The sequence below is a fragment of the Pteropus vampyrus genome, unplaced genomic scaffold (genome assembly GCF_000151845.1).
Source record: "Pteropus vampyrus isolate Shadow unplaced genomic scaffold, Pvam_2.0 Scaffold89, whole genome shotgun sequence".
NCBI lineage: Eukaryota > Metazoa > Chordata > Mammalia > Chiroptera > Pteropodidae > Pteropus > Pteropus vampyrus.
The window spans coordinates 6,129,272-6,145,379 of record NW_011888870.1 but is presented as its reverse complement, the minus strand read 5'-3'; the positions used below and the strand labels follow the sequence as shown (position 1 = coordinate 6,145,379).

The window sequence follows — 16,108 nt, the reverse complement described above, 5'->3', positions numbered from 1 at the left end:
CCTGTGTGGTCCTAAGACCCAGCATAGCAACGGAAGAAGGGCGTTGAGCCCGCCCGCGCTTCCGGGAGGGCTGCGTTGGTCTGCGTGTGTACGGGTCTCCGCGTGTGTGACTGTGGTGGCGCGGCCTCTGAAGTTGAGAGGTGCTGGCGTCGCGAGCCTGGTGAGTGAGGTCAAAGGCGGGAAGGGAGGAAAACTTGTGGCTTCTAGGTCTGTTCCAGGGCTAGGTCCCCCGGGTCCCTGCCATGCGCCCTCAGTGCCGGTGAGTGGTTCAACCACCCCAGCCCGGCTCAGAAGCCGGCTCTGCTCGCGTGGCTTCTGTAACATCAGGTTCTGTCTCTGAGAAATAACTTAAATTCCTTCTTTGTCACTGGATCAGCTGACTCTTTGAAGCTTCAGTTTCCCCTTGTTTGAAATGAGATTAATGATGAAATTCCCAACAAACTAGACTCCTCTGCACTTCACTATTTCTGTGAAACGTACACCTATTTTTTAAAAAATATTTATAGGAGTTTATTTTAGCCAAAACTGATGACATACACCCGGGAGCAAGATTTGAAATGCTCCCAACATACACTCATTCTTGGTTCCAAATATTAGGCTCCCTCTCAGTGGTCGTCTCCACTACAGCCTCAAACCTTTCTGCATTCTTATTCCCAAGTCTTTCCGAGCCAACCCTCTCCTGTCTTCCATTCTCACTTACACCTAGTTATGGTTCTCTTGATTTTTTTGAGGGATTCTCGAACTGAGAGACGGAACACCGAGGCAGTAAGCTGGAAGTAGCGTTTATTGATGCTGGCACGGGCTCAGCAGATTGTTATCCAAAGGCTGAGCCCCGATTGTAACATAATGGGCAGTTTTATACAGTCTTGTCATTCTTACACAGCTACAGATATAAGGAAGAACATTGGTTGGCAAGCTATGAGAAAACTGATGCTAGCTGGAGAGTCATTGGAAGAGGGAGGCAGTCAGGAATGAACTTGTTCAGGCAGGAAATGTCCAGGCAGGGTCAGGCTGCCACATTCCCCCCTTTGATGCTCAGACCCAGGACTGGGTCAGAGAGCATAATCTCCTTCTAATTTTTGGTTTAGAGGCTGGTACCTCCATAGCATGAGGACTTTTGCTGCAGTTTCTCTTTCTACTATAGCCTCTGTGAGGGAGGTGGTTGACCCGATAACAAGAGGCAACAGGCATGGGAGGAGGAGGCCATTCCCAAGGAGTAGGAGTACTATCCCAACTAAGGTCTTAAAGCCACCAAAAGTGAAGAACCAGCCTCCAAAGATGTTATTAGGGTCCCATCCTTTCCAACTTTGGACGCACACATAAGCTATTTTCCTAATATTAGTAGCTATGGCAGTCAGGGCTTTGCCATTGTCATATTTTGAGGCGACAATCAGTCCGGTTAAACTTTCTGCACATTCCTCCTTCTTCTGCTAATAGATAATCTAAGGCTAGGAGGTTTTGATAGATAGCTGACCACATATGGGATTGTTGCCTGGCAAGAAGCTCTAAGGCAGTTGCAGTCTCATTGGTTATGCTCTCAAGAACTGCTTGTAATCTAATGATTCCGTTAAACATGTATATAGGGGTTTCTGTAACCCCAGCTCCCATCTTGGGCCCAAGTTGTGGGGCCATAGCATTGGATAATATGGTGGGGTGGCCATTTATCTCCCCCTCCTCCATGTTTGTTGTCCCCCCTATTTCAAGTGATCTCTAGTTCCAGCCTTTAAGTCTTGATATAGGGGAACACCTAGCTCATTTCCTCCTTGGTCAGGTAGAAGGAAGAAACCAGGCCAAATGCTCCCGACGGTGCAGTTTCCCTTCCAGTTCATCAGGAGTTGCATATAAGCCCACTTTCCACAAATCCAGGAGTCCATCGGATGCTTTCCAGCTTTTGGGGCTGGTGGAATTGAGGTTTTTACAGAATGTGCTGATAGCTGGGATGGCATGGAAGAGATTAGGGACAATGCCATCCTCTATAGTACAGTTTGTGACAGTCGAGTTTTGGTTTGAGAGAGTGCCACAAGGAGGAGTTAGCTGCATTATTATTGGGCCAGTACCAGGAAGGAGCCTTGGGCCACCAGTTTAGGTCTGTGATTTAAAAATAGCATTCTTTTACATGGGGTTTCTCCAACCCACTGAATGTATCCTGGACCCATCCAGCTAAGACATTCTTCCCCTACCACTTCTGAGGAGAGGACCTAGCTCTGGGGTCGGCCCTATTTGTGGCAAGCCACCATGTAATTCCACTGTAGGAGGTAAAAAGCGTCTAGACTCGTTCTTTCCCAAGGCCAATGTTCTCTCATGAGTGCTCCTCCCCAAACCCAGCATTTAGTGACACCAAGTTCATGGGCTATCCTCTCAGCTAGGTCAACAAAGAGGTTCTTCCCTAGGGTTGGGAGGTCTAGGTTTTGGCCCAAGTTGGCCTTTAAGCTGATCATACATTCGTGAGCTTTGGGGCCTAGGAGACAGTGTAGGCTTAGGTGTGGTTGAATTACACAGCCATTGGACAAATTCTCTGACTTCTGGGCCCTCTGCATGGTTATGGGCCTCTTCTCTGCTTGAGGTCAATTGCCAACATACCTAAGTTTCCCCTAATTTTTCAGGCTCTTGGCAAGATTGGCTGTTTAACCTTTCTGTACCCCATCCCATATTGAAATCCCCAGTGAGTGCAGAGTGTGACGTTTAGGGCACACCCTTTGGGTAGACTGGTTATGGAAGTGAAGCCGTTGTCAGCGTTGGACCCTATCCTGTATCTTTGCATACAGGATAGGGAAGAAGTGGGGAGACTGGTGCCACACACGTGGTGGAGTACGAGAAGGAAAAGAGTCTTTAGGGGTACCATTCTGATGAGATGTTGTCCTTAAGTTTCTGCCACACGTAGATTATTCAGTTTCCGGTGTGACGAAAGCGGGGCCGATGTCTTACCCTTGGTCTGTTGGCACAGTCGGTGTTTTCTTCCGGAGGGTTGCCCTGAGGGGCTCAGAAGAGTCTGGAGCACCCTCCCACTCTGCAGCTGCACATTTAGTCTGCTGCGATGTATCCAGGGCATTATTTCAGCAACCTTAACTGCAGTAGGGATAGACAAAATGACAGTAAAGGGGCCTCTCTACAGGGGTTTTAGGGGCTAAATGTTCCACTCCGTTACCCAGACACCAGACAGAGTCTTCTGGCTTAAAGGAATGAATTTCAGTGGTTCAACTGACAGGGAACCTTTCCCTAACCCATTGGTTGAGAGTCTGGAAGGTGGTCCCCAGGGCCTGAAGCTGTTGTCTCAGAGTCAATTCACCTATTTCCTTGAGGGCTCTTCATAGTCCTTTGATGACTGTGGTGGCTGCCCATACAGGATCTCATAGTGGGAGAACCCTGTCTTCTTGGTTTGGGCTGACCTGATTCTTAATAGTGCCATGGGGAGGACTTCGTTCCAATGTATATGTATCTTCTGACATAGTTTTCCCATCTGAATCTTAAGGGTCCTGTTCGTATGTTTCACCTGTCCTGAACTCTATGGTTGATAGGTGGTATGTAATTTCTATTTAATATTTAAATTCTTGGCTAGTAGCTGCACAATTTCTGCTACAAAGGCTGGCCTGTTATCTGAGCCAATGGTAATTGGTAGGCCAAATTGTGGAACAGTTTCTCAGAGAAGCTGTCTGACTACTTCTTGGGCCTTCTCTGTCTAGGTGGGGTAAGCCTCTACCCAACCGGAATAGGTGCAAAGACCAAGAGATATTCGAGGCCCCGTGATTGAAGCATTTCAGTGAAATCTACTTCGAGGTCTTTAAAGGGGGTGCCACTGACACTTTGGACCCCCAGTGGGGCACACAGCCCTTGCCTGGGGTTGTTGCGGGCACAGACTTCACACTGTTCACACACTGCTCTGGAGATGCTAGAGCCAGGGGACGTAGAAGGTACTGGCCTAGAGTGGTTTCTAGGGCAGTGCGACCAAGGTGAATCCTTTGGTGAAACTGCTTAACAAAAGCTGGGGCGAGGGTCCCAAGGACTGCAATTCACCTGTCCTTGAATTTCCACTATCCACCGGGAAGGAGGCTGCTCCCCTCTTCAGTCTTAAACCAGGCTTCTTCTTGAGGTGAGTACTTGGGGTCCCCATTTGGCTAAGGGACTGGGAAACAGGGAAGCAGTTAGAGCCATAGGGCTAGCCATCTCCTCGGCCGCTGCCACTTTGGCAACATGGTCTGCCCTGCAGTTGCCCCGGGCTGTTATGGTGTCCCCTTTTTGATGTCCTCTGCAGTACATGACTGCTGCTTTCTTGGGCACCCACACAGCATCTGAGAGTTCTAGAATTTTCTTTCTATATTTTATGTCTTTTCCTCCAGACTTGATTAGACCCTTCTCTTTGTACAGGGCTCCGTGTACATGGAGGGTGATGAAGGCAAACTTAGTCAGTGTATATGTTAGCGCACACTCCTGCTGCCAGCTGAAGGTCACGGGTCAAGGCGATGAGCTCCACCTTCTGTGATGAGATTCCCCTAGGCAGAGGTTTTGCCTAAATGGTGGAATGTAGGGTCACCACAGCATATCCTGCAGGGTATTCTCCTCCCCGGGAGACTGTCAAGTCTGTCAAGTCGGGTTAGCTGGAAAACACTTCTTCATCCATGACTTCAATGCAATCATGGTCCGGCTGGCTGGACCCAAGGGGTAGCAAGGTCGCTGGGTTCAAAGTTTGTACTACCTCTTGGCGAATGTGTGGATTCTCGCACAGCATTCCTTGGTATCTGACCACCTGGGCATTAGTTAGCCAATATTGTCCCTTGTACTCCAGTAATGTTATTACTGAAAGTGGTACTCAAACTGTCAGTTCTTGCCCCATAGTCAGTTTGTTGGCCTCTGACACAAGGAGGGCCATGGCTGTTAGTGCTCGCAAGCAGGGTGGCCAGCCCTGGGCGACAAAGTCAAGCTGTTTGAAGAGAGAAGCCACAGGACGGTGCCAAGATCCTAGCAGTTGGGTTAAGACCCCTACTGCGACACCCATGTGCTCGTGTACATACAGAAAGATTTGGTTAAGTCTGGGAGTCCTAGTCCGTGGGCGTTAGTGAGTACCTGTTTGATTTCTTCAAAGGCCTTCTGTTGTGTAGATTCCCAGAGTGGGAGCTCCTCTTCTCCCCTCTTTGTGGCTTCATAGAGGGATTTGGCCAGGATGGAGAAATTAGCTATCCGTAGGAGCCAGCTGCTGGAAGGAAATTGCAGATTTGTCATTGGAGGGTAGGGACAGGAATTGAACAGACCGTTTCCTTTCTGGGCTGAGTTGGTGTTGTCCCTGCGACAGGTGGAAGCTGAGGTATTTGACTCTTTCTTGGCAGATTTGAGCCTTCCTTTTAGAGACCTTGCACCCTACTTCCCAGAGGAGACTGAGGAGTAGATACATTCCTTCCATGCATTCCTCATAGGTCTTTCCTGTTCATAGGTGGTCATCTCATACTGAAGTAACGTACAGCTGTGTTGATCTGCCAGGAAGGCCTTTAAATCCGAGGCTAGAGCTGTCCCAAAGATGGTCAGGGAGTTCTGGAACCCCTGAGGCAGCCATGTCCACATCAATTGACCCTTGTCTCTGCTTTCAGGACTTTCCCATTGGAAGGCAAAGATTGGTTGACTCTGGGATCTGCTGGCAACACAGGCTTCTTTTCTTTCAGCTGACCTTGGGAGGGTGCCAAGGCTCAGGCTAGGAGGACCCTACAGTTTTTCTCTAGACAGACTCTCAATCAAAGGGGTCGGGTGCAAACTATTGCTTCCCAAGGATCGATATAAGAGAATTGGTCTGGGTGGCCAGGTGACATGAGAGACCTTTGCAATGACTTCCCTATCAGGAGATCCCTGTGCTGGCCATCCAGTGCCAATAGAGGGCCAGTTGATCTCACAAAAGGTGCGGAGTTTCTGTGGGGTGAGTTTAACTCCATAATCTCCTGAATAACTCTTTTTGAAATTCTTAAGCATACAATCTGTCTGTTTACTCTGTTGTCCACCCATCCTTCCTTCCACCTGTGGTCGGTGACGCACATGCACTCAGATTCGCTTCTCCCGTCCCTGGCAGGGCAGAGATCTTTTAGGCGTCTCTTAGCAATTGGTGACTCCCGACTCAGGTCACTGGAGTAGACTCACGGAGATCCAGTGACACAACCCTAAGCTGTATGAGGTTCTCACAGAACCATGGATAGGGGCTCAACGCTTGCTTTGTAGGCTGGTCATGTCTCAGTCACACACAAACACACACCAAACACACTCTACCCTCCACCCTATGTACCTGAGAGGTCACGGTTTCCTGTAACAAATGATATCGGGTGACCTCTGGAGCTGATCACACTCCCCTTCTGTCCTCTAACGGATAGGCTGTTCCTGGGACTCGGGTCCTTACCACTCAGTTGGGCAGTGGGCTGATTCCTGCGCCTCTCCAGGTTCTGTTGTGTTCTCGGAGCCGCCGTCCCGTTCCGCTGGAAGAGTTGTTCTCCCCTGTAGACGATAGGTCTGCTGGCGCTCCAGGTGAAGTCCGCTTCTCCCCATCCTGGGGGCCAGACCCCAAAGACAAGGGAGGCGAAAAACTGCCATCTCCGGCTCCCGGACAAGCCCCCAGAAATGTTGCAAGATTCTTGAAGGGAGAGATGGGACACCAAGGCAATAAGCAGGAAGCAGCATTTATTGATGCCGGCACCAGCTCAGCAGGTTCTTGTCCAAAGGCTGAGCCCTGATTGTAACATAACGGGCAGTTTTATACAGTCTTGTCATTCCTATACAGCTGCAGATATAAAGAAGAACATTGATTGGTTGGCAAGCTATGAGAAAACTGATTTTAGCTGGAGAGTCTTTGGAAGGGGGGAAGCGAACTTGTTCTAGCAGGAAATGGCTAGGCAGAGTCAGGCTGCCACGGTTTCTCAGTTGTAGTGCAGTTGATTCCTTCTATCCAGTTTGCCTTTCTTCAGCCCTTTTCTGTCTTTCCGTCCAATATATAACCTGCAGTATATTTTTCTTGATTTCTGTTCTATCTCTTCTAACTTTAACAATCATTATAATTCTACCTACTTAAGACTTTGACTTGCCAAAGTAACTATTAAACCACTCATATCTAATTCAACAAAAAGCCTAATTTGTCTTTTAAAATTTACTCTAATTATTATGCTTTATTTGCCCAGTTGTCTCTTTATAGTGGTCTAGTTGAATGATTCTTTGTAGAAAGGGAATAGCAGGCTCTTGAACAGTTGTTTGACAAATTGCTGGTGCTCATTGAAATAATTGGCTTTTCCTGTTTCCATGCTTTTTGTTAAATTCTTTCCACTTTTCCCTTTCCATCTGTCAAAATTCCATTCCTCTTTTAACATTCAGCCCCAAAGCACCTTTAGGAAGCTTGCCTCCTTTACTGAAGTCTCATCACTTAAGACCTCTTTGTTGATAATTTATAATCTGATTTGTATTTTAAATTATTTGCATAATGATTTTATCTTAAAAGTATGCATGTTCTTTGTGCATTTCTGACTTAACTATAGCTGCTTAATGATATTACATTGCATCTGTAATTTCTTTCCTTGGAGGAAATGTGTGGACTTGTGGTTTTGAAGTAGAGACCTTTGGAAAGATTATAGATTGTCTGGAACCTGGCATCTTTCTCAGATCCTGAGTGCCCTCTAGCACATTGGTGTGCTAGAAGGCTCTATCTCTTGCCCATTGATCACAGCCTTTATGAAATCTGACACCAAGGCTACATCTCCATAACTGTTTGCATTGTTTTTAGGAGACCCAAACATGGCAACCATGGAAGAAAGCTTCCCCCGTGGGGGTACAAGAAAGACCCACAAATCAGAGAAAGCTTTCAAGCAGTCAGTTGAACAAGACAACTTATTTGATGTAAGTGGTGTGCTTGTTTGCTGAGAGTCACCAAACACTTTCTTTCTCGTGTCCTTGTGAAGAATGAACCCTGTTTAAGAATGTGTTTTCCAGATTTGTTCCTTTTTGAAGTCTACTTTTGTAAAATGAACTTGTTACAGAGTCCATACCCCCCACAAAGCATTATATTTTGAAGAGTGTCATTTAACATTTGAGTTTGCAGTGCTTTCTTTCCTTATTCTTAGGAACTTTGTGTCATGTTGATTAAGGATGAAGAGAAAGCATTTTGATCATTGCATATTTGAATGGGGACCTTGCTGCCATGTATAATGGTCAGAATTTGCATTAGAATTCATAATATTTACTTAGAGTAGGCTGTGCTCTAATGCTAGAAGGAAGGGAACTAACATTTGATTGTATGGTTTTATCTCTTTTATGTAATCTTCCCAACTCCACTATGAAATAGAGATCACAATTCCATGATGAAGAATTGAGGCTAAGAGAGGTTATATAATTTAGCTGAAAACACACAGCTGGTTATGGTGGAACTGCATGTTTAACTTGGATCTCTGTAACTCCACCTAACATTCATGTACTGTTCAAAATTGCTTTTCATACTGGGGAACCCCTGTGTCCATCCTTAGTCAAAGGAGGAAGAACACAGGGGAAAGGGGGCTTTTAAGAACATGAGGGGCAGATTTTGGACAAAGGGAGCATTGGGCAAAAAGAGCAGAGTGGGGGAGTTGGAAGTGGGGTGGGGTGGAAGAACGACAAAGCAAAGTGACAGATGGCTTCAAATTGGAGGGAAAGGCCCGATTGCTGCTTTTCATTCTTTTGGATTTTTTCCCCATTAGATTTCTACTGAAGAGGAGTCCACCAAAAGGAAAAAAAGCCAGAAAGGGCCAGTAAAAACAAAAAAGTTGAAAATTGAAAAGAGAGAAAGCAGCAAATCTGCAAGAGAGAAGTTTGAAATCCTTAGTATTGAGGTTCGTTAAAGTTTGGTTTTGATTTAAACAAACTACCTGGGTTGTTTAAATTTGTATATGTTCTTCCTTCCCTCTTCCTTCTTTTTTTCCTTCTTTTCTTTCTCATTCCATTTATTCTCATACGTGTATGTGTGGGAGGGAGAATGCACGTGTGCGTGCAAGCACTTGAGAGAGTGCCAGTGCTTTAGTTTATAGATTCTTGCAGTTTGTGCTCAGAATTACACATTATTTTCTTCTATTAACCAATGCCTGGGGTCGTGCGTTGTGTTTGTTGCTGTTGTTGATTTAGCTGCTGAGTCCTTCATTCTGCTGGTGTCCTCGTGAAACTTGTGTTTTAGTAGATTCATATGTTAGAACTGACAATAACTTTAGCAATGATTCCGATTCTCCCTTTTGCTTCATAGGTGTGGAAACTATCTCAGAGAAATGAAATGGTCTTATTATGTTTCTTATATTATTAGATAACTCCAGTATGAGTTGTAAAAAAGAAAAACAAAATCAAATGACTTTGAAGGGAAAGATTCAGATTCAGCCTTGCAGAATTATTTTATTTGTTCTGTGTGACACTTAAATAATTGTTAAACTTGTTGCCAACATTAAGAAACTAAAAAACTTTACATAAAAAGGTGATTTCTGGGTTCTTGTAAATGAAAAGTGCTGACAACACAAGCTCGTGTTCTCTCGGGTTTATAGTCACATGGAGCTGGTGATGGTTGCGACTGTCAGGCTCAGCCTGCACACTCCAGACTGCTGTTAGCTCGACTGGCCTGCTTCATGTTGTTGCCTGTTGGGCATTTGAGGTTGGGTTGCATTGAATAAAGTAAAAGGTGAAAGTGCCCTCCAGCACCCCAGTGCTGTTAACTCTGTTGTATCATTTAAACCTTTTATGGTGCTCAGTCAGGTGTTCGATAAATGCATTGATATATACACACATATATTTCTTGTAGCTTTTATATGTCACAGTTGAGACTGGAAGCCAGACCTTCTAACATCCCCATTCATTGTTCTCTTCCCTATTGTACCTATTTTACTTTTTCTCTTCTAGTCCCTGTGCGAGGGGATGCGGATTTTGGGTTGTGTGAAAGAGGTAAATGAACTGGAACTGGTGATTAGTCTTCCCAATGGCCTCCAGGGGTTTGTGCAAGTGACTGAAATCTGTGATGCTTACACCAAAAAGCTGAATGAGCAGGTGGCACAAGAAGAACCTCTGAAGGTAAAGAAAACTTGGTTGAAATCTGTAACTGGAAATAAGTGGTACACAAATAAATGCAAAATGACAACTTTGTTAAGTGCTAAGAAGGAAAGGTACAAGGTGCCATGAGAGTTTATAATAGAGGATTTTATCTGTTTATTTTTTAATAAGGGGATTTTGACTTATCCCAGGGAACCTCTAAAACTTCGCCTGGGAGAAGGGATGCTTGGGCTGAGAGCTGAAGGATGAGGGTGCACTAGATACAGAAGGAATGGAGTTTAGGCAGAAGGAACATGGTATGCAGCAGAGAGAAGGCTAGTGTGGCTAGAGCAGAGACAGCAAGGGAGAGTGGTATGGAATGGCGCTGGAGAGCTGGCTGGGGGCCAGACCATGTTAAGGATTGGTTTTAGTTCTAGAATCAATGGCAAGTCCTTGAAATGTTCTCATTGGGATGGGCAACATGTAGACGGAATAGAGAATAAATTGAAGAGGCATGAGTAGTTGCCTAGAAACCAATTAGGAGGCTGTTGTTATAGTCCAGGCTCTGAGATTGATGGCAGCTTGGGTTCAGGATTTATTGAGGACCAAGGAGGTAAAGTCGATGCTTAGTGATGGATTCATTATGGGTGGTGATGCAGGAGAAGTGTCAGGGACGAGTCTAGGTTTCTGTTGTGCCTGACTTGGCAATTGGCCATGCCAATCTGAGATGAGAAATCCTGAAGGGTGACCTGGGTTTCGAGAGATGATTACGATTTGATTTTTGCTGTGTTGAGTTTGAGTTACAGAAACAAAAATGTGTAAGACTTCTTTGTATAGGTGGTAAGTAATGCTAAGAAGGGGGAAGAAGTTGCTTAGAGGGAGCAAATACAGTGAAAAGAGAGTAAAGACTGAGCTGGGAGTAAATACTGTATTTTAATTGCTGAATAAAAGGAGAGTTGCTGTCAGAAGAAGAAGGTGGGCCAGGCAGAGAAAACTAGTGAATTAAATGGTCTCGGAAGTCGAGGAGGAAATGTTTAATGAAGGAAGGAGCAATCTCCAGTGTTAAATTCTTTTTAAAAGTCACAGAAGGACTGTAAAATGGACTGTTGGGTTTAGCGACATAGAAGTCACTGACAATTTTATTGAGAGGTGAAGTGGTGAAGTGAGGAGATGCAATGGTGGAATGAGAGGGGTGGGATGCAGATGGCAGTGAGCCGAAGAGCAATCAGGAGATGAAGAAGTGGAGACAGTAAATACAGACAACATTTTTTTTAAAGTATAGGTGGTATACAATATTATATTGGTTTCAAGTGTTCAGTATGATTCACCATTTTTATGCCTTATGTGATCACCCCATTAATTCTAGTAATCATCTGTTACTGTGTAAACTTACCACAATAATATTGACTATTCCCCTTCACCTTTTTCCTCCTCCCACCCTCTCCCCTCTGGCAACCATCCTTTTGGTCTCTGTAGATAACTCTTTTGACAAGTCATTTTATATCTGCCCATTGTGTGGAGATATTTTGAGGCTCTATGCTGAAATTCATGACAGTGTCTTGGTCACAGATCCATCTTCTTTTGTGGGCAAGTGGTTATTCTCTTTGTCACCTTTTGGGGTCTGAGGATGAGAAGCCTTTGAAACAGGGCCCAACAGTGGATTCTAGGTTCAGGGGAAGAGTATGCATCAGGGCTGTTTCACTTGTATCCTGCAGGACCTGGTCCACTTGCCTGAACTCTTCTCTCCCGGGATGCTGGTGAGATGTGTTGTGAGCAGTCTGGGCATCACAGAGAGAGGCAAAAAGAGTGTCAAGCTATCTCTGAACCCCAAAAATGTCAACAAAGTGCTGAGTGCAGAAGCCCTGAAACCTGGCATGGTGCGTATCTAGGATCAGGGAAGAGGAGCAGGCAACACGCCTTCTCCCTGCTCTGCCTTGTCTCTTGGGGAGTGTCTAACCACTTCTTAGTTTCAGCTTACCTGTTACACACGGAGTGTGTGGTGGGGCATCTTTTCCTGAGGGGTGAAGGTCTCTAGGGTGCTTTGGATACTTAATGGAAATCGAAGACTTGAACCTAATCACCTTTCCTGGAGGGGAGAAAGGGAAAGCAAGTCTAAGATTTGCTGGTAGCCAAAAAAAAAAAAAAAAAAAAAAAGCCTCCACGGAGCCTTAGCAGGGACGTGCTGATAGCAAGAAAGAGTTCTTGACATGCCTTACTTACCCAGACGACTTCTTCACGGGTTAAATTTTTTTCAAATTTTTCATTTTTTTGGTTCCGTTATTCAACTGTATAACTCCTTACTGTCTGGAAACCATAAAATCCTTCCAGCCCTGGGAGAATTAAAGTTGATATCTTTCCCTCTTCTATTCTCTAGTGGTATTGAGGTTCAAAGTTTAAAGTGGAGGCGGAGTGGGGTGGGATTATGGGATAACGTGTTGAGATTGGTGGTGGGAATATAAACATTTTATAGTGGCTGTTTGTTGTGTTTCATTACCTTTGACTTTTGATTGACTTTTGAACTTTTTGGAATGCTTTCTCTTCCTCTAGCTGCTCACAGGCACTGTGTCCAGTTTGGAAGACCATGGCTACCTAGTGGACATTGGTGTTGGTGGGGCCAGAGCTTTTCTGCCACTGCAGAAAGCCCAGGAGTATAACAGACAGAAGAACAAAGGTGAGGGGAAGAAGACGGGCCAGTGCATGGTAGTGAGGTGGTACGTGTGGGGATTTTATTTAAATGCCACTTTGGCAAATGACAGAGTGGTGACTCTGCAGGCTCTTTGGCATTTCTAAAATCAGTGGTTAATCATAGCTCATAGAAAAGAGAATATGTGTGAAGGGCCAGGGAGAAGTAGGGTCTCGCTGAGATCTGATGGGCCATTTTCACTGTTTCTTACCTAGAAGATTCCACTGAAATTGGGGCCTCCAGGGCCTCTGAACCAGCACTCTCCTGCCTTGTTGATTCTAGGTAGTTGATTCCAGGTCAGTTAGGGTCACTTCACTCCTTTCTTATAGTTGGTCCCTTCAAGGTTGGGAATATGGAGAGTATTACGTGGCAATTGGATAAGTAGGGATGGTTCGTCTCAGGTATTGCTTGAACCCACGTTACAGGTCCTTCTCATACAGGTGTTTTTCCTTTGTGGGTCTGGGGCTTGGCTCGCAGGTGCTAAACTGAAGGTGGGTCAGTACCTGAACTGCATCATTGAGGAAGTGAAAGGCAGCGGGGGAGTTGTTACTCTATCCATTGATCATTCAGAGGTTTCTACTGCCATTGCCACTGAGGAGCAAAACTGGACCCTTAATAACTTGCTACCAGGACTGGTGGTTAAAGCCCAGATACAGAAGGTAAGCTGTTCTTTGTTACTACTACTTTCTAAGATAAAAATAATTTTTACTGAAGTAGTTCATGCACATAATCTGATATTTTGCTGTTCAGTAGAGATGCCACTGTCCCATGTGGCTATTACACACTTGAAATGTAGCCAGTGCCACATGCTGAAATGATGATATTTTGGATATATGAAGTTAAATAAACGATAATTAAAACAAATTTCACTAATTTCTTTGTAGTTTTTAAAATCTGACTGTTAGAAAACTTAAAATTATATATGTGGCTTACGTTATACTCCTGTTGGACAGTGCTGATCAAGATGACATGAAAAGACTTACAGTGAAAAACTGTCCCTCCTAACCCCCATCTTTAACTCTTTCAGCTTATCTTTTGAAATTTACTTCCATATTTCTAAGTAATAAGCTCCTGCTGATTGCTCTTGGTGTGTCAATTTTAGGCACTGAGTTTTAACTCCTTATCAGTGTACATAAAGATTTGCCTTTCTTAATTTCCCCTTCCTTTCCCCCAACCTCCCAACAGAGATATACTAAAATTTTAGTGAAATCATTATTCAGTATTTAAATTATTATGACTGCATAAATGTTTACTGCTGAGCTAGGCAATATACTATGACTGTTTATTGAACAGCTTTTTTCTCCTGGAGTTGATAATCAGCTTTGTTTTTGTCATTTGTATCATTTTCTTCTTATCTGTTATCTTTATACACTCTGTAGTTATTTTTCTCTCATTACAGTTGTCCATCTAGATAGCCTCTTAGTTTCTTTATTTTCCCCACCTGGACCCCCTTTTACTGCCATCCGACTTTAGTCTAGACTGGTTGCTCTGTAGGCTCCCACATAGGTGATATCCTAGGACTTCTTTGTCGTCCTGCCTTTCTCTCTCCTATATTGGAGCTGCCTTTGATTCCATGTATTCCTCTTTTTTGATTTACTCCCTCATTTTAGTGTTGGCACATTCTCTAGAAGCATCCTCGAAAAGGTACATGGGAGGTTAATTTCTTGACCTAGTATGTCAGGGATCCCCAAGGCTACTCCTAGGTTCGATGGTTTACTAGGCAGATTCACAGGACTCAGCATATACTGGTACTAACGGCTATATGAAAGGAGACAAAGCAAAACCAGCAAAGGGAAAAAAGGCCCATGGAATGATGTCTGGAAGAACCAGGCACAAGCTTCCAAGTGTCCTCTCCCAGTGGAGTCACAAAGGGTGCCCTTAATTCCTTTGGCAGTAAGTTATGACAACACATGTGAAATGTTGTCTGCCAGAGAAGCTCATTAGAGACTTAGTGCCCCAGAGTTTTTAATTGGGGCTGATCAGATAGGCACCTTCTGTCTGGCATATACCAAAATTCCAGGCTCTCATAAGGAATGCAAGTGTTTAGCATAAATCACATTGTCAAACAGTTTAGGTACAATGAGTCACTCAGTTCTGGGAGTGGTGGGAACCTTACTGAAATCCAAGTTCCAAGACACCAGCCAAGGGCCGACATTGCAGGAAGGCTTTTCTAAGGATAGTAGTCTTGGACCTGCTGTGTTAACCCTTTTCTGCACACCTACTATATCTGAAAACATTCTACTCTCAGATGTGATTGGTAGTTAAGCTGAATTTAGAATTCTTGGTCGAAAATAACAGAATTTTGAAGTCATTATTCCATTGTCGTCTGGCCTCTTGCTATCGAAATCTGATGTTTTGCTTTCCCTTGTATTAGTTTTTTAGTCTTGTTTTTATTTCTAATACTTTAAAATTTCATGATGATGTGCTTTGGTTTGGCTCTCTCTCTCCATTTGTGCTCGACTCCTGTAATCCAGAAATGTAGATCCTTCACTTCTGGGAAAGTTTCTGGTATTATTATTTTTTTCAATCGATATATAATTCATAAATAGTAAGAATCACCTTTTTAAGTTTTGTTTTGTTTTGTTTTGTTTTGTTTTGTTTTGGTGTATTCACAAAGCTGTGCAGCCATCACCACTATTTAATTCCAAACATTTTCATCACCTCAGTAAGACACTCTGTACCCATTAGTGGTCACTTTCTATTGCTCTTTCCCTCAAGCCCCTGCTGACCACTAATCTAATTTTTGTCTCTGGACATTTCACATAAATGGAATCATACAATATGTCGCCTTTTGTGTCTAGTTTCCTTCACTTAGTGTAATGTTTTCAAGGTTCATCCATGTTGTAGTGCCAGTGGTTAATTGTTTTTATGGCTGAATTATATTCCATCATATGGAAATAGCTCATTTTGTTTGTCCAGTCATCATTTGGTAGACATTTGGGTTGTATCCACTTTGGGCTCTTTTGAATAATGCTGCTGTGAAATTCACATACAAGTTTTTGGTGGGCATATCTTTTCATTTCTCTTGGGTATATACCTAGGAATGGAATTGTAACTTTCTATTTAACTTTTTGAGGAGCTGCTAAAGTGGCTGCAGTTTTAAGTTCTTACCAGCCGTGTAAGCGTTCCAGTTTGTCCACATTTTCATACCTTTATTCTCCTCCTTTCTATGGTAGCCATCCTAGTGGGTGTGAAGTGGTATCTCGTGATTTTGATTTGCATTTTTCTGATTATTAGTGAAATTGAGCATCTTTTCATGTGCTTATTGGCCACTTGTATATCTTTTGTGCGTTTTTAACTTAGGTTGTCTTTTTATTGAGTCGTAAGCATTCTTTACACATTCTGGGTACTAGCCCCTTGTCAGATCTTGTTCTCGTTTGTTTTAAAATAAAATTTCCTCTTCTTTTTCTGAAACTCTTGTTAATACGATGTTGGACTTCA

General features: G+C 44.0%; 1 protein-coding gene across 2 annotated transcripts in view; it reads left to right on the top strand.

The window, feature by feature from the left end:
• The first annotated feature begins 6 nt into the window (after positions 1-6).
• PDCD11 (programmed cell death 11) overlaps positions 7-16,108 on the top strand; it is a 44,481-nt gene continuing 28,379 nt past the window's right edge. For both annotated transcript variants that reach the window (XM_011363803.2, XM_011363802.2), the window contains exons 1-7: positions 7-160; positions 7,736-7,848; positions 8,682-8,813; positions 9,859-10,026; positions 11,700-11,861; positions 12,532-12,655; positions 13,145-13,326. In XM_011363803.2, coding sequence (XP_011362105.1) covers positions 7,747-7,848; positions 8,682-8,813; positions 9,859-10,026; positions 11,700-11,861; positions 12,532-12,655; positions 13,145-13,326 — 870 coding nt within the window. In that variant the 5' untranslated portion in view covers positions 7-160; positions 7,736-7,746. The remainder of the gene's footprint in view (positions 161-7,735; positions 7,849-8,681; positions 8,814-9,858; positions 10,027-11,699; positions 11,862-12,531; positions 12,656-13,144; positions 13,327-16,108) is intronic.